A 25,938-nucleotide genomic window follows, 5' to 3' on the forward strand; every position below is an offset into this window, starting at 1 on the left:
ATGCACACTCAAATTAGAATTTTCTTGAGTGGATGTGTTATTACAAAAAATGTTTGATAAAAATTGGTCTTCCTAATAATCCAGCATATTCATAAGGCCGAGCAAGATCATCAGGCTATGGCCTCCAACCACATCGGCAGCCATGAAAAAGCACCACGCACTTCTGAAAGGGTGCAGACTGGTGGATGTATTTAATGTTGATTTTTAACTTTGCAGCTGAAGACTAAATTTCTTTGGGGAAATATAAAAAAGAATTGTTATGAAGTATAACTTTAAAACAGGCCAAGGATGTAGGAGTTCAAATCATCCTTACAATATACCAGAATAGAACCAACCATCTGGCTATTAGCTCATTTGCATATAGTTTTCTTCTTCCACCATTATAGTCAGAGGAGAGAGCTTGACGTCTCAAGAGTGGCTTTGGAGTCGAATCTCTGAAACCACAGGCTCAAACGCCGCCGTAAGTGACTCCAGGTTTTTAAGGGCATAAGGATAACATCAGTGCTATATCCATTTCAAGAACGACTACCAATGGGAAAAAAGTAAACTCCATTGAAAACTCACAACGAAAAAGAAGCTTCAAGACCTACGAGAATACTAGAGAACTTTTTTGTTTGTATAATAATTTATTTGAACTATGGGGTAATAGAAGACGTTTTTGTAATCTTTGATATATAAAATGACTGTGAACACAGACTGATGATCTGGAATCTCCTGTGAATAAGATGGACTATTATGAAGACTGATTAGACCAAGCGTTTACTGTAGTAGTGAACTTGGGAAAACTAATGTGAGTGCGTTTGGGTAGACCTCTTTTCCTGGGTCGCACCGGACCATGGAAGACCATGGTACATGTGGTACATCAAGCATAAACTAAACGCACTATGGAGTAGAAACCTACCCCAGACATTCACTGAGATGGTAGGCCTGATACTGTTCTATATCCCAGTAGTAGCACTTCCTGTTTACTCAAGTAATATTGTTTCCCTTCTCAGATCTTTGATGGAGTTGAAGATTAGATAATTATAGTTACCTTCCTCATGATTTAGCCAAGCTTAATTTCAATACACTAGTTAGACTCCTTGAAATAGAAAGTTTAGTAAAACTTTTGTTATGTGTTCCTTGCTTAATATTGTTTACTGTTTTTCATTTTATATTTGGTATCTGTTCCTATTATATATAGTTATATTGGGTTTGGATCCATCTTGTTTAGACAAAAGGGGGAGATGATGGGGAAACTTTCTTAACCAATCACAGCTAATTGGGGTGTGGCGAACTGGACTAGGAAGAAAAACTGAGATCCAGGTGCACGATCTCTCTGCACGGTGCCAGCGGGACCGATTGGAAGTCGGACCTCCCACTCTTATAGTGTGAGTTTCCCCTCTTTAACCATTAAAGTATAACTGTTATTCTTGAGCTAGCCTGGTTTTTTATCGTACCGACCTAATTCCTTACACCTATCTGCTGTCTTAGTTTCCAGGCTTTTCCTATATTACAGCTGCACACCTTTTATGTCTTCAATGCTCTCACTAGCACAGTCTTTGACTTAATCCACTGCCTTCTCCACACAGAAGAAAACTTAATGCCCTCCCTGTTTTGAGACAGTGTTTCTCTCTATAGTGCTGGCTGTCCTGTCCTCACTCTGTAGACCAGGCTGCCCTTGAACTCAGAGAGATCCGCCTGCCTCTAATTCCCAAGGGCTGGGATTAAAGGCATGAACACACCACAATGGCTATTTATTTTCAAACAAGTTCATTTCCAAACTAGGCAAACTTAATGGCTGTAAATGCTTATGCTTCCTATAAAGAAACTTGAAAAGTAGATGTTAATAAAAGCATAATTTATTATTATTTTTAATCCTGCTTTACTTTAAGGAGACTAAGCTATTTAAATTATTGAAATGGCCCCTTCTAAAATTTATGAAAACAAAAACTTTAAGTCTGTCTTAGTATAGGCTAGAATATATAAATTCCTAAGTTTTTGGGTTTTGTGTGTGTGTGTGTGTGTGTGTGCGCGCGCGTGCGCGTGTTTTGCCTTCATGTATGTCTATGCACCATGTGAGTGCCTGGTGCACAAAGGCAACAAGAGGGTTGTGGATCCCCTGGAACTAGACTTACAGACACTGTGGCCCACCATGTGGGCGCTGGGAATTGAACCCAGGTCCTCTGGGAGAACAGCCAGTGCTCTTAGCTGAGCCATATCCCCATCTCTCATGACTTAGTTTTTAGGGTGCACACATTACTGTAGGCAAAGGGTACGAAGTGAATTTGTAACCCTTTACTGATACTAGAAGTATCAACGAAATCTTCTAGGTGATTATAGTAGTGTGCAGTCTTTTTGTTATTTTCTTGTTTGTTTTTGAGGCAGGATCTCATGGAACCCAGGTTGGCCTACACTCACTATGGGCCCAAGGATGCCCTTGAACTTCAGATTCTTAGGCCCTGTACTTCTCGGAATACTAAGATTACAGGCACAAGTCACCACCACGTCTGAGTTGCGCTGCACTGGTGATTGAACCCAGAGCCTATAGGCTCAGCCAGTAACCTATCACCTGAGCTACATCCCCAGCTAGTGTCAGTTTTCACTGACTGCATCCCTGGCATGGTGATATATAACCCAACAATATAGGACAAATCCTTTTCACAACTATCTCTGTAACTGCTTAATTTTTAAAAATTCTATTACTGAGAGAATGAAGTTATTTTATTCTATGGCTTTGTTACTATTCTACTGGCCTTTAGTAACTAAGAGAAAATATTTAAGAAATAAGATTTGAGAAACAGAATAAAGTTAAGTAGTATATAAAATAATGAATACAATTTTCATACATTATCTTTACTTATCAACTTAATAATTATCTGCATGTGATAGACATTTAATAACAAATGTTCATCTCCAAGTACAATAACAAGGAACATCCTAGTCTTAGGACCATAGACAATAGTATGAAAAAAATCATAGAGGATTAAAAATAAGAGTTCAATATTCAAAGTCACTTTCCATTCAGTACACTACCTCTTTGGTGAAATCCAGATCCATAAACTTAAAAAGCCGGAAGACAAAATGAATGACGGCATACACTACTCATGCTTTTTGTAAAGCCGAACCACGACTGCTGAAGTTTTATCCCCACCTTACCGTATGTAGCAAACGTTCTTCTCTGCTGTTCAAACATGAAGTCATTGATATGCGCCGGCTCGGCATATCCAGAAAGCATATTTCTAGGAGCAGCCATTTGCTGTGTTCTAAAGGGATTTTCTGGTCCAAACTGCAATGTTATAAGGAAGGGAGAGACAGTTACTGAAGTCACCATATAACGCATATTCAACTCTAAACCATCAGGGGCCATGCCAGCCTCACAGGCCAGGGGAATGAGGCAATGACTGATTAGCACTGTCTGTTAGCCCCTGGGACAGGAGGAGAGCGCAGCTCCTAGAAGTCCACATGTGTCTATTTATTTCAAGAGCTAGATGTTGGCACTGCAGGAAGTCTAACCTGAAGGCTTGTCTCTGGGTAACTGAGAATCATTATTGATTTTTCTAAATTGTGACTTGGGGTTTGGGGTGATCTTTTGTCAATGACTGCACTGGAAAACAATTTTTTTTTCTTTTAAAAGCATGTTTTTTCACTAATTATGAGTTCCTCAAAGGTAGAGACTCAGAATCCTCTACATTTGCCATCGTGCGTGGCAAACAGAAAATACAGATATCATTAATCAAATAAAGATCAATTAGAATTCTAGTGGAGGCACAGGATGGGAAACAAACTAAAAATGAAGTATTTGAAAGAGTCCCCCAGAAGACACACCACAAATGTAAATAGAACTTCTCCACTCAGAGAATTAACATTCTCAAACAAAACGGTGGCACTGTGACCTATTGGTTTAAAAGGCTGGGGTTTCCAGAATGATTTTCCAAATGTTGATTTGTTTTTGAAAAGTCAGGCACTCTGCTCAGCTATACATACAGAAGTCTACAGTGCTTATCAACCTACTAGAACCAAGGCTAGACCAAGCCTGAGGCAATGCCTCACTACCTTAAAACTTTCCCTACCCATGCAACTGTAAAGTCTAACTGTAAAATAGTTAAGAAATGCTACAATCTGTAGTGTTAACCCCTACTAAGTCATGCTATTATAAAAGATCCGGGAACATCAAACTCTGACACAAGTTTCACTCTGTAGCCCAAGATGCTCTGGAACTCTTGCCAATCTTTTCAAAGTTCTTACTTTTTGCTTGTTTTTATGAAGAGTCAAATGAGTGTTCACACTTAGGGAAGAATGAGTTTAATACTTTTCTCTTTATTATTCTTTTATTTGTTGCACAATATAGCCCAGGTTGACTTAGAACTTGCATGGAGCCCCACATTGACCTCAAATTAGCAATAATCCTGCCTTCACCTCCCAATTGCTGGGATTACCAGCACACACTATCACTCTCGGCACATAAAGGCATTTATCTGAACACTGGAACACTCAATTGATCCTGATGAAATATTTTGACATTAGAACATCAAGTTACTATCTTTAGAACCATCTTTTTCTATGATACATTTTCAAAGCCACAAATACAAATTCCTGCTTCTCCTTAACCAACACTGTGTCTTCTCTATACACCATGCATGAAAAACTATGAATTTAGCTGTCAGATTATTTGTCTAGTATATTTTTTTTGCATTAGAGGAAAATAAACCAACACAAGTTTGCCACAGAATGAAAACTTTCATTTCTGCTTAAAATACCCAAATTTTCAACCAAGTTTTAAATTGTACTCATTGCAAACTATAAAGAACAATTATATGCACAACACAGGACTTTGTAGCCACATCTGCAGATCGGCAGAACCACAGGGAAGACAATGCAGTCTGCCGGAAGTTGCTGATAACTCCATTTACTCATGAAATTATTATAATGCACAGAAATAGCCATAAAATTAGAGATAATAAAACGATTAAGAGCTCCAAAGATGCACCACCTGGACATTCCAGATACACCTCAAAGCGGCATGTGTGGGACAAGGGAATCTAAGACAGAATCCCACTGCCCTTGGTCCTCCAAGCATGTGATGAACATGGGCTTACAGGTGCTCCCATTAGAAAAAGAGCACCTACTTTATAGCAAGTGGGCTGAACTCAGTCCACTATATTTACAGACTGGCCTCAGCATCAACGAACAGGGATTTATTAAATATGGTGGTTCCTCAGAAAAATGGGAATCGATTACTTCAAGATCCAGCTATACCACTCTTGGGCATATGCCCAAAGGATGCTCCATCCTATCCCAAGGACACTTGCTCAACTATGTTCATAGTGGCTTTATTCATAATATCCAGAAACTGGAAACAACCTAGATGTCCCTCAACCAAAGACTAGATAAAGAAAATGTGGTACATTTACACAATGGAGTATTACTCAGCAGTTAAAAAAACAACATCATCAACAACAACAAAACAAAACCCCATGACATCATGAAATTTGCAGGCAAATGGATGGAAGTAGAAAAAATCACCCTGAGGTAACCCAGATCCAGAAACACAAACATGTGTGCACTCACTTGTAAGTAGATATTAGCTGTTAAGTAACTGATAATCATGCTACAGTCCACGGATCCAGAAAGGCTAAGTAACAAGGAGGGCTCAAAGGGGCATGCATGGCTCTCCCTGGGAAGGAAAGCAGGATAGACACAGGTGGAGGGGCAGGTAGAGGTGGGGATAGGAGGGGTCAGGCGGGGAAGCGGGACCACAGGGAGAGACTAGAATCGGAGGGCATTTGGAGGGTGATGTGGAACCTAATGCGGTGGAAACTACTGGAGTCTACAGGGGTGACCTTAACAAAGACTCCTAGTAACAGAGGATAAGGAGCCTGAGCCAGCCATCCTCTTGGGACTGGGACACTAACTCAGCCACAAAACCTTCGACTTACAATCTGTCCTGCCTGCAAGATGTGCTGGGGCAACGGTGGCATAGAACTTGTAGGAGTGGCCAACCAATGACTAGACTAATTTGAGGCCCATGCCCTGAGAAGAAGTCCATGCCCAACACTGCCTGGATGACTAGAAACTAGAAGCTAGATATCCCAGAGACTTAGGGAAGGACCAAATAGGACTGGCAAAAATAGGTAGGTAGGTAGACAGACAGATTCACTGAATGATTCCTAATGATGCCCTGCTATACTCAGAGCTCAGTCCAGTCATCCTCCAGAAATAGATGGGAGCAGAGGCAGATACCCATAGCCAAACATTAGGTGGAGAGAGAGCCCAGGCTGGAGATCTCTGTCAGGTCCCTCCCCTTGGGGTTCCTGGAGCCCCATGGAAGAGGGGGAGGAGGAACTGTGGGAGCCAGAGGGGTCGAGGACACTGGGGAAGCATGGCCTACGGAATCAACTAAGCAGGGTTTATGGGGGTTTACAGAACCCGAAGTGTCAATCACAGAGCTTGCATTGGTCTGCATTAGGCCCTCTCCATGTTATGGTTGTCGAGTTGGTGTTTTGGGGGAACTCCTGACAGTGGGAGCGGGGCTGTCTCTGACTCTTTCCCCTGCTCTTGGGGCCCTTTCCCTCCTACTGACTAGCCTCACCCAGCCTTAATGTGAAATTTTGTGTCTGGTCTTATTGTGTCATGTTTAGTTGTTTCTGTAACTTTGTTTGTTTATTTGAGACAGGGTTTCACTGTGTAGCCTTAGCTGTCCTCAAACTCAAGAGATTCAAGTGCTTCTACCTCCTGAGTTCTGGAATTAAGGGCATGGACCACCACTGCCTGGGACCGTCCATCACTGGCTCAGTTGATGACCCTGGGAGACCTGCTCTTTTCTGGGGAGAGACAGGGATGTTGGTAGTGTTGGTAGACAGTCTGGGGAAGGGGAGAGGTAGGGAGAACTCGAAGGAGTGGAGGGAAGGAAAGCACCAGTCGGGATGAACTGTATGAGAGGATAAATAAATTTTTTTAAAAGACTTAATATATTCAATTGACTTATAGTAATATATACTAGTGAATGTACAATAAACATCTGTACATGAATATGTAATAAATTCACACATCAGGTTAATTAACAACGAGGGTTAAGTTTTCAGTTAAAATTATTGGAGTACACTATAGTTAGCTACAATTGTACTCTCCCTATATAACATTTATAGATGTAGGCAAGATACTACTCATATCTGCAAACATACAGTGATAAGGTTTTAATATCCCAAATATATAGAGATTTCAAACAGATCAACAGCAAGAAAACAAGTGATTAAAGCAACGGACTATAACAGCCATTTTAAAAAAAAGACATAGCCAATAGGTAGATGAAAAAGTGTTCATCATCAGTAATCAGAGAAACGTAAATTAAAATCTCAATAAGAACCACCTCAGCGCTCTTTGCTCATCAAAAAGACAGGAGTTCCTGCATGTTGGAAGATATGGGGAAAATATTCATGCACACTGAAGGAAGTACACATCAGCACCGAGCCCATGCAATGCAACAAGGAGGGGCCTCAGACACCGAAAACTACAACTGTGGAGCGGTCTAGCAGAACTACTACTGGGCATGTATTCAAGAAAACGAATGAAATATGTCTCCCATGTTCACTGCAGGGTCACGCACAACAGCCAAAACATGGAATCAACTTAAGGGACCATCAGCTAGGCAGCACAAGAAAAAGGCTGTAGGCCAGAGAGTCGGGAGACAGAGGCAGAAGAATTAGAAGACTGGGGCCACTCTCTCATCTGTGTAGTGAGTTCCAGGCCAGGCAGGGTTACATAGTAAAACTCTCCCATCTAACCTCCCCACAAACAAAACAAAAGAAGAAAAGGTATTTATAAACAATAGAAAACAATCCAACCTTAAAAATATAATTGTGACAACACAGATGAACCTGGAGAATACTGTGTTAAATGAGATAAACCTGAGCCAGAAAAATACATACTGTATATCGCTAATGTGTGAAACTGAAGAGTTGAATATTATGTCAGAGTTCTCTAGAGGAACAGAACTTATAGAATGAACACACACACACACATGAATTATTAGGACGGCTTACAGGCTGTGGTCAAGCTAGTACAACAATGGCTTTCCATTGAAAGAAGGTCAAAGAATTAAAGAGTTGTCTCGATGTCACCAGTACGCACAACAATCCCACAAAAGTAGGCTCTAATGACAATGAAGGAATGGACTTGCCAGCCAAAGTGTGCACATAAGGAAAAGAGAGCAAGTTAAGAAAAGCAAAAAACCCTGACAGCCACTTGTGTTTTAGTTAATTCTGATGTAGTCAAGTTGACATCCAAGAGCAGCCACCACACCAAAGAGAGCAGGACACAGAACTAAGTACCAAGGGGAGCAGGGTGTGTGTGGGTGACTCACATCAGAGGTCAAGCACCCCATGGAGCTTTCTGAATGACAATGGCTTCTAAGAGAAGCAGCCTAACGTCTTCAACCACTGTGAGTGGTGACGCATAGAGTGGGGGAGAAACATTTTTAATAAGAAGATGTTGGCATATCAGTCTCAGAGATCTGCTTATTACAAGAAGAGGTTCTCGAGCTGGGTGGTGGTGGTGCACGCCTTTAACCCCAGTACTTAGGAGGCAGGGGCAGGCGAATCTCTGAGTTCAAGGCTAGCCTGGTCTGCAAAGCTAGTTCCAGGACAGCCAGGGCTATACAGAAAAACCCTGTCAAAAAAGCCAAAAACCAAACCAAAACCCAAAACCAAACAAACAAACAACATGCCCCACACCCTGCCCAGAAAAAAAAAAGAAAAAGAAAAGGAAGAGGTTCTCAGAAGTCTTCAGGAGACTCAATCACTGGAATTAAGAAAATGCATACTGGTAAAAATAGATTACATAAAGTCACAACTATAAGTATATATATACATAAGGAAAACCCACATCACTGAACTAATATAGCCATTGCTAAATTTTTCATTAATACTCATGGTGTCATTAATGCACAAAATTTATAAACATATTTTAAAGAATTTATTAACTGAATTGTTTTCTACAAATCTGGAAAAGATCATGACAGTTTTGTTGGCAGAATAATTTTGTGAGATGTAAGCGAAGTCTGACTACTACTTATATACACTTCGCTGCTGCTGCTGCTGACAACCTTGGCGCAATCTTCTCGGAAGAGTGGGAAGCTGCAGTATTTGTAAAGCATTAATATTTAAGTAGTTCCTATTGTTAGATTTTTTAAAATAGCAACTAGCATTTGTTCTCTGAATTTAGATGTATATTTCCCCTAAAAGCATGGCTAGTTTAGGGGTCTGGAATTCTTCCTGAGTCCGGTGAATTTAATATAATTTTAAAGAAACTAATAAATAATTTATCTCTAAGAAGCTAAAAAGGGATTTATCTAGCTCAAGGCAGGAAGCTGCTGATATAAAACACTGTCCACTACATTTCAACTTCAGTCTATAATTTGAGGAAACAATTCTGTATTAATAGGCAGACCAGCTAGGAGAAGGTGTTGGTTGCAATGGAGGAATGGTATTTTACAAAATCAGCAATTTGGTTAACGTTTAGAATTAACAAACTCATAGGGTATATCATGCAGATTACACGGGGGCCTTCAAATGGCTTCAAGGTACTGATGGACATTTAATAGAGAGCTGAGCTCGAGTCCCACAGAACGCTACATGGCAGCTGTATATCACAAACTGGTTTCTGTTCTAGAAAAAAATAACACTTCATAGGTTTAGTAAGAACAAAAGGAGCAGAAGTCTATTAATACTTCTGTATATGAAAAAAATAAATGGTAGTTTTATCTCATCCATTAGTCTCTTTCTGCTTTTTTTATCGTTCAAGCCCTAACCGGACATCTTCTCTTATAAATTCAATTTTCACACCATGCATTAACTCCTGTATTCTTATAATACAATAAAGTAGAGATAACATTTAACTGTGAGAAAACTAAGAACGTCCAAGGTCTTACAAAAGCTAATAAATACATAGTCTCATTTCAAATTTCACCTTCTAAACCTAGACTGTACTGTCCACTTCAAATTTAAATTCCACAGAAATCTACCCCCGCCCCCGTAAACTTGTGACAACACATTAGAGGCTCAGGACCATTCCAGTGTCTGTCTGGTTAAGAAAACACAGAACACACCCTCTGCCAAGCACTAGGTGGGGGAAGGGGTTATACACTGTTTCTACAACAGATCTTCAACATATAGGGACTTGAACTGAATCTAGCAAAGTCCTCGGTGACACCTTCCTAGACCTGGTCAAGTGATTCAGATTCCAGTCATAAAACAGTTCACATTTGTTATAGCACACACAGATTACCACTTTCTTGGAATTATTAAAAGATTCTAAATTTGTTTCCAAGCATCACTCCTTTCTTAAACCATAACATATGTGGTTTTCCTAATATCAACACATTTACATGTTAGTGGCAGCTCCTTAACACGAGGAAGGAAGGATGGATGTGTAAGACTTTAAGACAATCCTGAAGCCATTTTTGACAATTCTGAATCCTCTCAGCCTCTGTGCCATAGTGCTTCCCCTCCTCCCCTGGGAACCAAGGACCTAACAGCTACACTCGCACTTACTCAGTTCCTGAACAATTACCCATATACGTATGCTTTGGTTCGGTCCCCTGGGAAACGGGGTCAAAATGACCTCTTACCTCATCTGATCTGGCAACAGCTCTCCAGTCAATTATTGGTAATAGCCCTTTCAAATAAGCCAATCAGAATAGTCAAAGAACAACCCCCCCTTGCTTCTGTGGCCCCTTTAAAAGTAGACTGTACCAGCTATTCGAAGTCCCTCGGCTTCCCGAATGCTGGGCAACCCTGTCATGACAGAATTAATAAAATCCTCATGCTTTTGCATGGGCTGTGGTGTGTGAGATGGTCTCTGGGGGCGACTCCTTCTCGGTGTTTGGACGCTAGAGTCCAACAGATGGAAACAATGAGTTGCCAATATTATCACAAAACTAATTCACATTTAGTCTTTTGATTGAAACTTTCGAAAATATAATCATATAGCAATATTGCAGTTAATAATAACTCAGAATTCAGGAAACAGCAGATCTCATAGACAACAAACTGAGATCAAAACGGTACACACCACACTGCGCTCACATTTTCTCATCCTCTGAATGCAAAGAGCTCGACTTCACTGAGGTTCTTTTCATTTGCAAAACCACGAAGCATACATGAGCAGCACTTTAATGGGCCGCTGAGCGCCACTCACAGAGAGGAGACAGCTTACAGAGTTCAGGAGGGCAGGACGAAGAGACAACAGAAGAAGGTGCAGCACACACAAGGACCTGAACAGATGTTGGTGTACTGTGGTGTCTGAGGCAGACACCATGACACTGACTGTGCTACGCATCTCAAAGGCAATTGTTCCGATGCCATGGGAACCGAGACAGGTGAAGTATGACACAGCTCTGGCACACTGATGTGTCTGTGTGCCATGCAAAGAAAGCTACTAAAAGGACCTCATTTTCTACCAAGATACAAGAAGCTACAGCTCCCCATGTCTTCCTTTAAGATGTTTCTTCTTCTGTTTTGTTTTTTCAAGACAGGGTTTCTCTGTGTAGCTTTGGAGCCTGTCCTGGCACTAGCTCTGTAGACCAGGCTGGTCTCGAACTCACAGAGATCCGCCTGCCTCTGCCTCTCAAGTGCTAAGATTAGAGGCGTGCGCCTTAAAGATCCTGCTATTCAAGTCTTTTTAGCAGGGGTAGAGGGCATACCTTACAAAAAGAAGTCAATCAAATGCCTTTCCACTTTAATGTCTAAGGATATTAATTTTTAAAATAAGCTTTTCTTAATGGACATTGTTCAAAGACTTTGAGTGGACACAATGAATTCTTTCTTCGTTCTTCCCACTGTTTCTATTAGTATTTCTCACATTGCGAAAGGAGGAAGAATCCCGTCGAGCACGTGGCTTCCCTCAGCAGTGAGATGAGACTGTGACACTGGAGAGGCATTTGGGACAGTTTCAGGATACTCTGGGTATTAACGATAAACCTTATCACTGCTGGGGAAGGTTATCAAGTGCACAGTGAAGACTTAAATATTTTCAGATTCCCGTTTTCAAAAGACAGTTGTATGACCAGCCTTTTGCATGCAGGCAGATGTGCAGCCAGCAGACTTTTAAAAGAATTCTCAGAAAAACTACTTAGGTTTTTGGAGACTAGAAGGAAACATTCTCTAAAACTCAGAGTAGCATAGTTGGATAAGAAAAGTTTTTAAGAAGTCAACACCCACTTACCCATCTCTGCAAAATCGCAATACTCAACACAAGGGAGAGCCTAAGCTTGCTGCTTACCTCGGGAGCAAACATGGTCTCATAGGTAGGATTATACTGAACTTCTTTGACAGCAGGGTCAAGGTGAACTCCAGTTTCCAAATCTTCCTAAAAGAAAGCCAAATGAACGTTACAAACTTGCTAAGTGAGTATATATTTTGTATATTACAGCGAAGTCACATCAGCATTGTGAACACCTAAATATTGACTTTATGATTATTAGATTCACAGCATTAATAATCATAACAATCAAAGAGCAATGAAACATATACATAATATACACAATTTTAGACATAAAATACATAACTTTTCAACATACTAACTTTATTAACTAAATAAGTTAACACCACCCAAACACTTAACTAAGAAGATCTAGCTTTCCTGTGCCATCACCTTGTGTCAGCGCCAACACCCAGAGGCACTCTCTACTTCAGAACTCACTGGCCTCTGCAGCCTGGGAATCAGGTAGACCATCTTCTCACTCCTTCCTGTCCTCCGTTTCCAGTCCCTAGTCTCATCTCCAGTCTTGTAGGAGACCGCCTGCAAGGTAGCCTGTCCATTCTCTCTGCCTCTGCTTCCTCGGGACTATGTTAAATGTGGCAGATCCAGTTTTCCTAACAGTAGACCCTCTCAGTCCCCATTTCTAGCCCAGCCTCATTCCTTCTGGTTAGTCCCCAATATCTGGAAACACCTTCTATCCAGGACTCCCAGAGGCCATCAGAAAGGGTCTCAGAAGCACCCCTACCAATCAACCCACAGCTGCCATACTCTCCTCGAATCCAGAAAAGAAGGAATGGAACACCCACCTAGACTCCATTGAGAAGTCAGGTGTAATTCTAATAGCTCTGCCTTTACATTACATGGTCTTTTCCCCTTGCAGGTTTTAACATTCTTTTCTTGTTCTGGACATCTGGAGTTTTATTATGTGCAGATATTAACACCTAGAATCACAATTATTCCAAACCCAGTTGGGTAGGCATCAGAGTAAACACACACACACACACACACACACACACACAAACCAGCCAGTACAACGTCTCCACCAGAACCCAGCAACCCTACAACAGCAGCCCTAAGAAACTCAACAGAGCTGAAGCACAAGACAAGGACCTCAGAATAGCTTTTATGGATGTGTTAGAGGTCCTGAAAGACAATATGAAGAAATCGATTAATAAAATACATGAAAATACAACAAACACTGAATGAAATGAAGAAAGCACTACAAGACATGAAAGTAGAAATAGAATCACTAAAGAAAACTCAAACTGAAGTAAAACAGAAATGAAAAATTTAGGAACTCAAGCAAAAACCTCAGAGGTAGGCTTCACCAACAGCGTACAAGAGATGGAAGAGAGAATCTGAGATACTGAAGACAAGATAAAATAAATGGATACCTCAGTCAAAGAAAATGTTAAATCAAAAAAAAAAATCCAGGAAATCTAGGACACTAAGGAAAAGACCAATTCTATAAATAACAAACAGGAATCAAGGAAGAAGAAACCCAGGTCAAAGGCACAGATAATATTTTCAGCAAAACCAAAGAAAATTTCCTTAACATACAGAAGAAGGTACCTATCAAGGTAAACAAACCTATCAAGGTAGAACACAAAAAAGACTGAGCCAGAAAAAATCCTAATTATATACAATAATCAAAACATTAAGCATATTCTTTTTAGGAGGCCATAATTTCCCTTATACCTAAACCACATAAAGACCCAGCAAAGTGAATTACAAACTGATTTCCCTTATGAACAGAGATGCAAAAATTCTCAACAAAATACTTCCAAACCAAATACAAGAATACATAAAAAGATCATCTACCATGATAAAGTAGACTTCATACCAGAGATGCAGGGATGATTCAACATACACAAGCTGATAAATGTAATCCACAACATAAACAAACAGAAAGATAAAAATCTCATGATCATCTCATTAAATGCAGAAAAGGCCTTCAGTAAATTTCAACATCCCTTCATGATAAAAGTCCTGGAGAGAGTAGGGATACAAGGGACACACTTCAACATAATAAAAAGCAATTTATAGAAAGCCAGAAGCCAGCATCAACCTAAATGGAGAGAAACTCAAAGCAATTCCACTAAAATCAGGAACAAGAAAAGGTTGTCCACTCTCTCCATATCTACTCAATATAGTACTTGAAGTTCTAGCTAGAGAGCAATAAGGCAACCGAAGGAGATTATGGGGACAAAACCGGAAGGGAAGAAGTCAAAGTATCTTTGTTGGCAGATAATATGATTGTATACATAACTCTATCTACAGCTCATAAACACTTTCATAAACACTTTCAGCAAAGCAGCAGGGTACAAAACTAGTGCAAAAACCAGCTGGCCTTTGTACATACCAATGACAAATGGACCGAGAACGAGATCAGGGAAACAGTAGCTTTCACAAAAGCCTCAATAAAAACAGCTCGGGGTAACTCCAACTAAACTAATGAGAGACTAGTGTGATAGAAACTTTAAGACGTTAAATCAAGAAATTGAAGAAGATGTCAGAAAATGGAAAGATCTCCCATGCTCATGGGGGTAGCATTAACATAGTAAGAATAGCCGTTAGCATTACCAAAAGCAATCACTCTATAGATTCAATGCATCCCCATCAAAGACCAACCCAGTTCTTCACAGAAATTGAAAGGCCAATTTTCAGCTTCACATGGAAGCACAAAACACCCAGGACAGCTAAAACAGTCTGGACAATACAGAATGGCTGCAGGGGTCACCATCCCTGATTTCAAATTGTCCTGACAACTACAGTAATAACAATGGTATTAACATAAACAATAAAATGAAGACACAGATATGTATCCACGCATGCAGGAACACACCTGATTTTTGATAAAGAAGTCAGAAATACACACGGGGGGGGGGGGCGGCGGGGGAACAGCATCTTCAACAATTGGCGCTGGTCAGACTGTATTGAGGCATGTACAAGAACGCGGATAGATCCACACTTATCATCATGTACGAAACTCATTTCCAAAGGCATCAAAGACCTCAATGAAAGGCCAGATACACTGAATATGATAGAAGAGAAAATGGGAATAGTCTTGAACTCATTGGTACAGGAAAAAAACTTTCTGAAAACAATACCAGTAGCCCAGGCACTAAGAACAATTAATCAATGGGACTTCATAAAACTGAAAAGCTTCTTCTGTATGGCAAAGGGTACCATCATTAGGAGAGAGCAACAGCTTACAAAATGGGAAAAGATTCTTACCGACTACATATCCGCTAGAGGGTTAATAGTTAAACTATATAAAGAACTCAAAAAATTGAACATTAAGAAAACAACCCAATTAAAAATAAACAATGGGGTACAGACTTAAACAGAGTATTCTTAAAACACAAGACCTAAATTGCTAAGAATCATTGAAGAAATGTTCAGCATCTTGGTCATCAGGAAAATGCAAATCAAAATTACTCTGAGATTTCATCTTAGACCAGTCGGAATGGCCAATATCAATAAAGCAAATGACAGCCCTTGCTGGTGAGGATGTGAAGGGGAACACTCATTCATTGCTGGTGGGAGTACAAACCTGTACAGACACTATAGAAATTGGTATGGCGGTTCCTCAGGAAGCGGGGCATCTTAGCTACCTCCAGATGCAGCTACCCTTCTCTTGGACATATACTCAAAAGACTCAACATCCTATTACAGAGCCCCTTACTCAACCAGGCTCATTGCTGCTCTATTCATCATAGCCAAAAACTGGACACAGATAGATGACTGACAATACAGTACATTTGTACAATGGAATATTACTCAACTGTTAAAAAAAATCAAGAAATCCATAGGAAAACTCATGTAGCTAGAAAAAATTTAGACATCTCGAGCCACCAAAAGAAACCTCCAGTGCCAGGAATGGGCTAAATCTAATCAAGTTATTGGTGAAAGGAGCTTCATGAAATCCCCAAAAAACTCAGGCTATTGCCAAGACTACTGGTTGCTCTCCACAAACTGGTGTAAGGCCCTGTTGATGAAGACAACACCTATATAACTCACTGTAGCACAAATTCTAACTAGTTTTAATAATTAAAAACTCGGAGTCAGCTATTGGGAGTGAAAGCTCAGAGAGAGATTAGAGAAGCAGAGCAGCCAGCCACTAGAGAGGTCTTACTTCTACCAAAGTGCAGACCAAAGAGGCGATCCTGTCCTCACACTGCTTCAGATTAACTGACTGCTCTGAGCGCCTATTTCCTCCTGCCTTATATTCCTCTCTCTGCCCAGCCATCACTCCTGTCTCCACCTCCCAAGTGCTGGGATTAAAGGTGTGGGATTCCCAGTGCTGGGATCACCTTTGTGTGAACTCTGTTTCTCTTTTAGACTGGATCAATTTCATGTAGCCCAGGGTGGCCTTGAACTAACAGAGATCCTCTGCCTCTGTCTCCTGAGTGCGAGGATAAAAGGTGAGTACCACCACTGCCAGGCCTCTAAAGCTAATAGTGCCTCCGCACTCTGCACTTCAGGCAAGCTTTATTTGTTAGAGATCATAAACAAAATATCACCACAACTCACTGGACAGGGAGAAGCTGAGCTGGTGCTGACTTGGAGTCTTCACTCCTACTGGCTAGTGCTCATGGCATGGGAAGGTACTCCGCAAGCTACCAGAGGAGAAAGGTACACACCAACCTAGCTACAAATCCTTCAATCTACAATAGTGACCTGTCTACAAGATACACTGTGGAAGTGTATCTTAAGACCCCCCCCCCAATATTAAATCCTTCCTTTCATTCAAATGAAGGCTATAATAATTTTTTAATAACTTTTTCCCACAAAGGTTATGGGAGTAACCAACCACTATCTCCTTGGTATTAAGGCCACCCTATGAGATGGGACGCATGCCTGGCAAAGCTTTGATAGCCAAAAACCTGAGCCTAGATAGGCCATGGCCATAGGGGAAACCCAAATACTGCTGTTCTGCTAAAGGAATGTATCGGCATTCTGCTATACTCATAGACCAGTGTCTTGCTCAGTCAACAGAGAAGCTTCCTCTTGCAGTAGCTGGAACAAGTACAGAGACCCACGGCTGGACAATGTACAGATAGTGAGAAACCTTGGAACACTCAGTCCTAAATGTCTCCACCAAATCCCTCCCTTCAGGACTCAGAACGCTGAGGAAGAGGAGGTGGAAAGATAGGAAGAGCCAATGGGAATGGAAGACATCAAGGAATAATGGCCTTTTAGACACATCAGGATGGATGCACTATAAACTCACAGAGAGCGTGGCAGCATGTGAAGGGCCTGCCAGGTCTAAGCCAGAGGAGGCCCCAGTGCTGAGAAGGGACATGAGAAGCCCCCATCCCTAACCCAGATGCTATCTCCAACTGATAACCACTCACAAAAACTCGTTTTCTCCAATGAAGTCTCACTAGGCACACATGCCAATCTTAAGGGCAGGCCCATGCCCAGCAGTAGTTGGCCAACACAATAACAACAAAATCCTTACAGGTGTTTTACTTGTGTATTACAGTTTCTGATCTTGTTTTTATGGGATTTCTGTGTGTGTGAATGTGTGTTTCTGGGTCTGTATGTTTCTTGTGCTTTTATTTATTTCATCCTATTGTGGTTTGTTTTTATATTATTTTATCTAATCTTATTATTATTATTTTAGATGTATAGTGAGTCTTTCTCTGTTCCACCAGCCAGCTCCCAAATCATGACACAGAGATTTATTATTAATTCTGAAAGCTTGATCAATAGCCCAGGCTTGTTTCTAACTAGCTCTTTAACTTAAATTAACCTATTTCTTTTCTTCTGCGTGGTGCCGCATGGCTCGTGGCTGCTACTTCTCCTCCTGCATGTCTTGCTTCCTCTGCATCCTGTGGCAGCCCCTTCTTCTTCCCAGCACCCCTCTGCCCCCAGAAATTCTGCCTAGTTATTGGCCATTCAGCTTTTTATTAAACCAATCAGAGTGACACATATTTACTGTATATAAAAAGATTATTTCACAACGTAGATGCCTGTTTGTTTTTTAATGAGAGAGAGAGAAAGAAAGGGTGTGGATTTGAGTGGGTGGAGAGGGTCTGGGAAGAGTAACTATAATCCATATATTGTATGAAAACTATTTTCCAATAAATATAGAAAAGAGAAAAAAATTCTAACTCTTCTTGATTGTCTAGTTCCACATTCAAAAGAGACAAGAGACATACCTGTGGAATTTAGAAACCCTATTAGATGTGTAAACAAAGGAAACAATGTGGCTGTGTCTGGATTTTCCTAATGTAAAATTTTATAATCCACATCAATATTTCTACCTTCTTTAGTAATTCACAGGTTAATGAGAATCACTAATAGTCTTTCTTTTTTAACTCCTCCACTTAGAAACATATCAATTCTCACATTGCTACCTCTGCCTGGGCCCCCTCCCTTGAATTCTAGAGACTCGGTTTGGCATCTTTTCTCCTCAGGTGTCTTAACAGACATCTCCTGTAAATCCTGGCCCCCCTATCACAATGAGTCCTTCTCCTTCAGTTGTTCAGGAGTTACCCCAAACTCTCTACTGTGTTCCACCCTCTGTATATAAAAAGCCCATCAACAAACTTCCCTCCACACACACCAGAGTCCAAACAGCACCTTTCACCCACTTACCTGGGTGCTTCAACAGCCTCCACTTCCTGCCCTTGCCACTTACAGCCTCCATACAGAGGTCATACGGAGGAACTGCTGTTCCTCAAATTCGGGTCAGATTACTAGCCCATACTCCAGCAGCATCCACTCTTAGAGAAAGTCCAGTAAAAGCTCACGAGGGAGGCTGTGGATGTAGCTCAGTGGTAGGGCCTTGCTAGCACATGTAAGGCTCTCAGTTTTCCTCAGAAAGTTCCTCCCCTGGACGCCCACAAGGTTGTTCTCTTTTTTTTACATCCTTTCCCTTCCATTGCTTTATCCCTCCCCATTACAGCTGCCATCACCTGGCATAAGCTTTCTTGCCATCCGCAACTAAAACATAAGCTACGAGGTGACTCTGTACATACAAACGCACAGGCAACCTAGGACCACGTCAATAGCATCATTTTTGTTCGGCTGGCCTCTTGATGAGGGCAGGATACGTTCATTCCCAAAACACACAGACAACACAAAGTCACAGCATAAATTCTGCAAACAGTGGGATTTCCTGAAGCTAACAATTATACTGTAGAAAAAACAACACTACTAGTTTTCATTTGAAACTCTTTAGTTTCAAAGTCCAGTTCTTTACCTTACCATTCTCATGACTTGCAGTTGCCACCTCTCTATTTCCCCAGACCAGACCCCACTCCTGGCCTTCACAACCTCTTATCGAAGTGACTAGAGATTTTCATTAAGTATAGATGTCAGCACACTGAATGCTCTGCTAAAGAGGTTTCCCCATGACCCATCTTCACTAACCAATCAGGCACCTAGAGCTACTGTTCCTCCCAGCAGACACTTCTCCAGCCGTCCCTCCTCATAGCCCTATATATCTCACCTGGTCTAACGCCACCTAACAAACATATACCCCTCTTCTGCTGTATTTCATTTATGGGTGCCTTTAAAACACAGCAAGTACTTTGATGCTTCCGGTCACCTGCACTGTGACCACCTGGCATCAGAGGCATTGCCTTGGTCATGTGCTAACAAGTCACATTCTCGTTTACTCCCACCCATTCCCTCCTCCTGCCACAGGAAGGAAAATTGTCTTTTTCTGCCTGTAGTCTTATGGAACGTTTTATTTTTCACAGTATTTGTAATGCATTATTTATTGCAATTGGCTTTTAGCTACATTTTATACACTTACGGCCTTGTAAAAGTCCAGGGGAGGCAGCATATGTCAATAAATATTTGCTAAATTAAAATGATGAAAGAAAATGTAAATCCACAGAGAAATTATGTAGAATAAGGCTGAGTAACTGTCACTGGATCTGGCACCATCTCAGCCAGACAGAACATTGCTGAAGATGAGGGTTTACAAAGCAACACAGCCATCCGCTCACTCTTCTAGAGTTAAAAAAACAAAAGAAAACCCCAAACAAGCAAACAACAATAAACCCCACAAGAGATGGGATGTCAGGTGGAATGAGTTCCAGAAGACAATTTTTTTCCCTCCTTAAGAATAACCAAGTTGTTGGGTGGTAGTAGTGCACGCCTTTAATCCCAGCTCTTGGGAGGCAGAGACAGGAGTATCTCTGTGAGTTCAAGGCCAGCCTGGTCCACAAGAGCTAGTTCCAGGACAGGCTTCAAAGCTACAGAGAAACCTTGTCTTGAGAAACCTTGTCTCGAAAAACCAAACCAAACAAAAAGAATACCCAAGTCAAAAACAGTCCCAGTGCCAGAGGGAAGGAAGTGACAAAGGGGCCAGGCAGGACAATGCGGAATGGTGGGAGGGTGGAGGTAGCAGGACAATGAGGCAGCAGTAGGAGGTGGTGCAGCTCTCCTGGGCGCCCGCCACAGGGAAGCTGTGATGGCAGGATTGGGAGTTCAGTCTAAGAACAAGGGGATAATCAATGGTATGGCTATCCAAGAAAAGGTAAGAGGGAGGCAGAATCCAGGGTACGGCTGGAAGCATTAGTGTCTTTGTTATTTTGGGTAATAGGTAAGACCCCCAGGAGATGCTGGCAATCAAAAACAATCTTCTTAATGTCTTTATGTAGTTAAGGTGGTAAGGCATGGGCGGCAGCTTCAGATTTACACTCAGCAGATCCTGATCGTGTGCCTGTTCCGCATCAGACACAGTCTAGGCCTAAGGAAACAGACAGAGTTGCATGTCTATAGTTAAGAGTTTTACAAAGTTGCCTGACTTTATGTCTAGTGGGTAAGAAAGACAACAACCCATACAATAAACAAATACGCAGTTTGCTATAAGAAGACAAATACCATGAAAATGGAATTTAACAACATTAAGGTGCTAATAATGGGGTAGACACATTATTTTTATAATCTTTTGGGGTGGGAGGCAGAATGCAACCTCCAGTTTCATTTCTTAGGTGCTGCTCATCTTTCTGTTGTTTTGAGAAAGGGTCAAACAGGCCCACTGGCCTGGAGCTTGCCCATAGGCCAGGCTGGCGCTAGAGAGCCCCAGGGCCTCCTGTCTGTCCTTCCCTAGCCCTGTGCTTGACAGTGGCTTTTTTTGTGGTGAGTTCTGGGGCCCTAACTCAGGTCCTGTGCTTGTAAGGCAAGCACTTTACTAACTGAGCTGTTTCCCCAGCTTATTTCATATGATCTTCATATCAATCCTGTGAGCTAAGTCATAAGCAAGACTAAGTCTCTCCCTCCAACACATTACTAAAACTAACACGAATGGGGGTGGGGTGGGTTTACAGTAATCCTAGGGAGACCGGGAAATGGTTCAGAAGGCAAAGGTGAGCTGAAGACCTGAGTGTGATCCTGAGTGAGGCCCTAGGAGGTAGGAGGAGAGAACGGCGTCCCCAAGCCAAGTCCCCAAGCTATCCGTGTGTCTTCTCCACACGCACTTCCCCCAATGGACAGGCACAATAAACACCAATGTTAGTTAGAAAGAAAAAAGGGTAAAGTAACCATTAAAAACAAATCAACCCCCAGCCAAAAAGAAAGAAAAAGAAAAAGGAAGAAAGAAAAGTGACGGCTTACTAACTAGGTGTATTCGTCAGGGTTCTTAGCTGTAAGCAACAGAAATCTCAAACTAGAGAAACAGTACTGAATTCTTAGGAGTTTCTAAAAGTTTTAGGAATTTAGCTTTGAGGAGCAGGCAGATGGAATCACAGTCCAAAGCCAATCATATTACAGGACCGATCCAGGGCGCACAACAATTTCCCGAGACTGAACATCACTACGAAACAGCTGTGCTGTCACGGGATGCTGGCTGGTGAACCGCTGGCCTGAGAAGCTAAGCGTTGGCCACTACTGTCACTCAAAATCCTCACTCCTTGTTCTGTTGTGGATGAGTTTCCCCTTAGAAAGGTCGGGTGGACCTTGAGAGCTTGTTTGGAGGTTCTGGCAGGGAGCACAGCTACTCCTATAGCCTTGATCCAAGGCGGAGGGGGATCTCTCCGAGTGTGCAGCTGTGAGAGGGACAACTGCCTAGCCAGCCAGCTCAGCAGAGTCAACCCTGGCCATCAATGAACCAACAAAGGACAGTCAGATTGCCCTTGCACAAAAAAAAAAAAAAAAGAAGGAAAAAATTTAAATAATTAGAAGGTAGGTAGGTGGGTGCCTGTGGCTCAAGCCGGAGTCAGAGTGTTGACTGAAAGGGAGCTGGACGCTGGGGAGCTAGAAGTTCTCTTTTTGAAGGTGGGTGTGAGTGGGAATGTTCCTTACAACAAGACTCTTACAGGAGGGAGCTGAAGGCTAGAACTAAAGACATAACCATTTAATACCTGTGCTGGCTGTTTTTATGTCAACTTGACACAAGCTAAAGTTGTCAGAGAGGAGGAGCCTCAGTTGAGAAAATGCCTCTATAACATCTGTAGGCATTTTCTTAATTAGTGATTGATGTGGGAGGGCCCAGCCCATTGTGGGTCTGTCACCTCTGGGCTGGTGATCCTGGGTTCTATAAGAAAGCAGGTTGAAAAAGCCATGGGGAACAAGCCAGTAAGTAGCATCCCTCCATGGGCTCTGCATCAGCTCCTGCCCCAGGTTCCTGCTCTGAATGAGTTCCTGCCCTCAATGCTTTAGATGATGAACTGTTATGTGGGCCTATGAGTGAAATAAACCCTGTCCTCCTAAAGTTGCTTTCGGTCATGGTGTTTCATCAGAGCTCTAGTAACCGCAGCAAAGACAATACTTTAGAATGCATACCAGTCTTTTCCCTGATTAGACTAACACTGAGACAATGTCAAACCCATTACTGTAAAGGTAAGGACATTGCTTAAATTGCACAAAACCAAAATTAAATACCATCCCCTCTTAACATTCAACCCCTAGAACAAACTATCTAAAAGAACAAGTGGCTTAGGCACATTCCCATCTCCTCGCTGGGCTTTAAATGGTATAGTTATTAAGACCACTTAATAGAAGATCCTAAACTTTAATTATTTTGAACACGGTATGGTGAGACAGTACCTTTTAAATACAAAGTGCAATTTTAAAAATTAACCTTTTATAATAACAACAATAAACATCACAAGTTAAGATATAAGCTTTCATTATGGCTACGTTTACATTACAGAATGAACTGAACAATCCTCCAGAGGAAAAAAGGTTTAAATTTAACTAGAAAAATGTGGACGGTCCCTCGGCCTTGTTTAAACCTCAGGAGGAGCCCAGTGCCAATTAGGCATGCAATTAGAATTACCATAGGATCACAAAGGATTTCCATCCAGTTTCAATTAGTCACAAAGATTTAACGTCAGTAACTGAGGGTGCACTATGGGTCAATAAATTTAAACAGTTTATCACTGTTGACGTAAGCATTTCGGGCTAAACAAGTTTCCACTCATAGGTCCTCTTTACATTCCTTCCAGTGTATATGTAAGAAGTCAGACATGAAAACACTATGTAAACGCATCAGAAATTTTAGTCATTATTATGGAGCTCTTATCAATTTATGACATATTTCTCTCTCAGAAATCGGAAATAACTAAATTTCCCAAAATGAAGAGTTTGGAAGGATGAAGTAAAAGAAAAATTTAGATATACAGATTTTCTGAGCTTGGCCTTTAACAGATATAGAGGGAAGAGTAATTTAGTTGAAGTTCATGAATATAAGAAATTCTGCCTCAAAAGAAATTAAAGCTATGCTACAGATGTAAGAGGCAGAATTTGCATTTTACTCAAGTTGTCTATGCTAAACAGGGAGTCCACTTGGGAAAAGTAATAGTCATTGTCTGAAATGTCTGTTTTTAATTTTTTTTTTACTATAAAGTAAGTAAATAAATAATTTTGTTGTTTTTTTTCTGAAACTTGCCTCTGCCAGCATAATAATTCTCGCAATACCTTAAGGCTTATCACAATCTATGTTTTGTCTTTTGTCTGTCTATGAAGTCCAGGATGACCTTGAACCATGATTCTCCTATCTCGGTCTCAGATGTGGGAATTACAGATGTGTGCCACCATACCTAACCTAGCATAGCACATGTATAAAGTGGTGATTTCTAATATGCAAACAGAACAATGATATATTGGTTTTTCGAGACAGGGTTTCTCTGTAGCTTTGGAGCCTGTCCTGGAACTAGCTCTTGTAGACCAGGCTGGTCTCGAACTCACAGAGATCCGCCTGCCTCTGCCTCCCGAGTGCTGGGATTAAAGGCGTGCGCCACCACCGCCCAGCTTTAGAACAATGCTATATTAAAAGGAAAGTCTAACTGAAACAAACACTAAATCATTACTATATAATAGCGAACAAAAATATATGGAGATGGAGTTCCAGAACCAAAGGGGAATGCGGCTAAAGAAGTAAGTAACAAAGAGAGCTGTGAACTTCCCAGAAATACTGAAAGATTCACAATCTGAAGTAATCTATCTCCTGCTAAAGAAACTCAACAGAATTATAAGTGGAAAAGAAAGAAAGAAAAGCAATTCACATATCCATTCCACAAGAAACACAATGAGACTGTACTTTAAGTAGAATAAAAGGGGTGGTGGGTATCTACATGCTGTTAAAAGAAAGGGAAATCATTCTGGAAACCACTCTCAAGGAAAACTAGACTCGTTACAAAGAAAGGAAAATCGTTCTAGAAACCACTCTCAAGGAAAACTAGACTCGTTAGAAAGACAGCTGCTCTGTTACAACAACTGAGTAGGTAAAATGTCTTAAGTGAGGTAAGAGAAATTCCCAGCTAAGTAAACTAAACCTAGTAAAACACCCCCCAAGAAAGCATTAACTAGACGTGGACTCCCATGCCACCACCTGCCACTGTATTAGAAGACAGTCTAGCAGGGGATTTTTGCTGATAGGATGCAAGGACCACTGCCATCCAGGCTGCCCTGTGAGGTACATGTGTGCACACACCACACAACAGCATCTTAACAAGGGACGTGAGCAAAACTGAAGGTGTTGTGCTGCTTAGAAGGTGAGGGTGTAGCTCAGGTGATAAGAGTGCTTCCTTAGCACACACAAAGTCAAGGTGTGGGCAGAAGGGTGGTGTTAAAGTCTACAACCTCAGCACTGGGGGTCAGAAGTTCAAGGTCGTCCGTGGCTTCACAGCGAGACTGAGGTCGGCCTGGGATACTTGAGGCCCTGCCTACGACTAAACAAGCCCAAATATCTTATTGTAACTTTTTTCTTTGGCTCAAGGACAAGTTCATAGTTACATGAAAATTTTATCTCTGTGCCTAGCTTTTAATGAGGACGCACTAAAGTTAGGGACTGTTGTGTCATGTGACTTTGTTACTGAGCACTGTGGTGTGGTCTAGAACCGGGGCTGGCAAACTCCAGTATATGGGCTAAATTTAGCCTACAGGTTATATTTTGTACTAACAAAGAAAGAATGGCATTCACAGTCTTGAAGTGTTGATTACAAAGATGTGAAGGAAAAAGAAAGGCCTGTCAGAGAACATGTGGTCAATAATGTAAAAGACTTATAATTTGGCCCTTTATTGAAGTTTGTTAATCTCCAATTTATTACACGACTGTTTTTTTTTTAAACTTTAATTTCTTTGTGTGTGGTACATGTGAACACATTTGTGTGCAGGGGATCATGCCTGTGGAGACTAGAGGTTGGTGTCAAGTGTCTTCCTCAACCCTGCTTCACTTTATTTTCGGAGACAGGTTTTTCACTGAACCTGGAGCTTACTCGTTCAGCCAGAGTG

General features: G+C 41.3%; 1 protein-coding gene across 2 annotated transcripts in view; it reads right to left on the reverse strand.

Annotated features, from left to right (window-relative positions):
* Cdc40 (cell division cycle 40) overlaps nucleotides 1–25,938 on the reverse strand; it is a 51,671-nt gene that overhangs the window by 22,038 nt on the left and 3,695 nt on the right. For both annotated transcript variants that reach the window (XM_041654619.1, XM_041654620.1), the window contains 2 exons: nucleotides 12,259–12,345; nucleotides 3,139–3,268 (listed from right to left, as the gene is read on the reverse strand). In XM_041654619.1, coding sequence (XP_041510553.1) covers nucleotides 3,139–3,268; nucleotides 12,259–12,345 — 217 coding nt within the window. The remainder of the gene's footprint in view (nucleotides 1–3,138; nucleotides 3,269–12,258; nucleotides 12,346–25,938) is intronic.

This window comes from Microtus oregoni, unplaced genomic scaffold (genome assembly GCF_018167655.1).
Source record: "Microtus oregoni isolate MIOR12 unplaced genomic scaffold, Mior012 000006F_ref0000085, whole genome shotgun sequence".
Lineage (NCBI taxonomy): Eukaryota > Metazoa > Chordata > Mammalia > Rodentia > Cricetidae > Microtus > Microtus oregoni.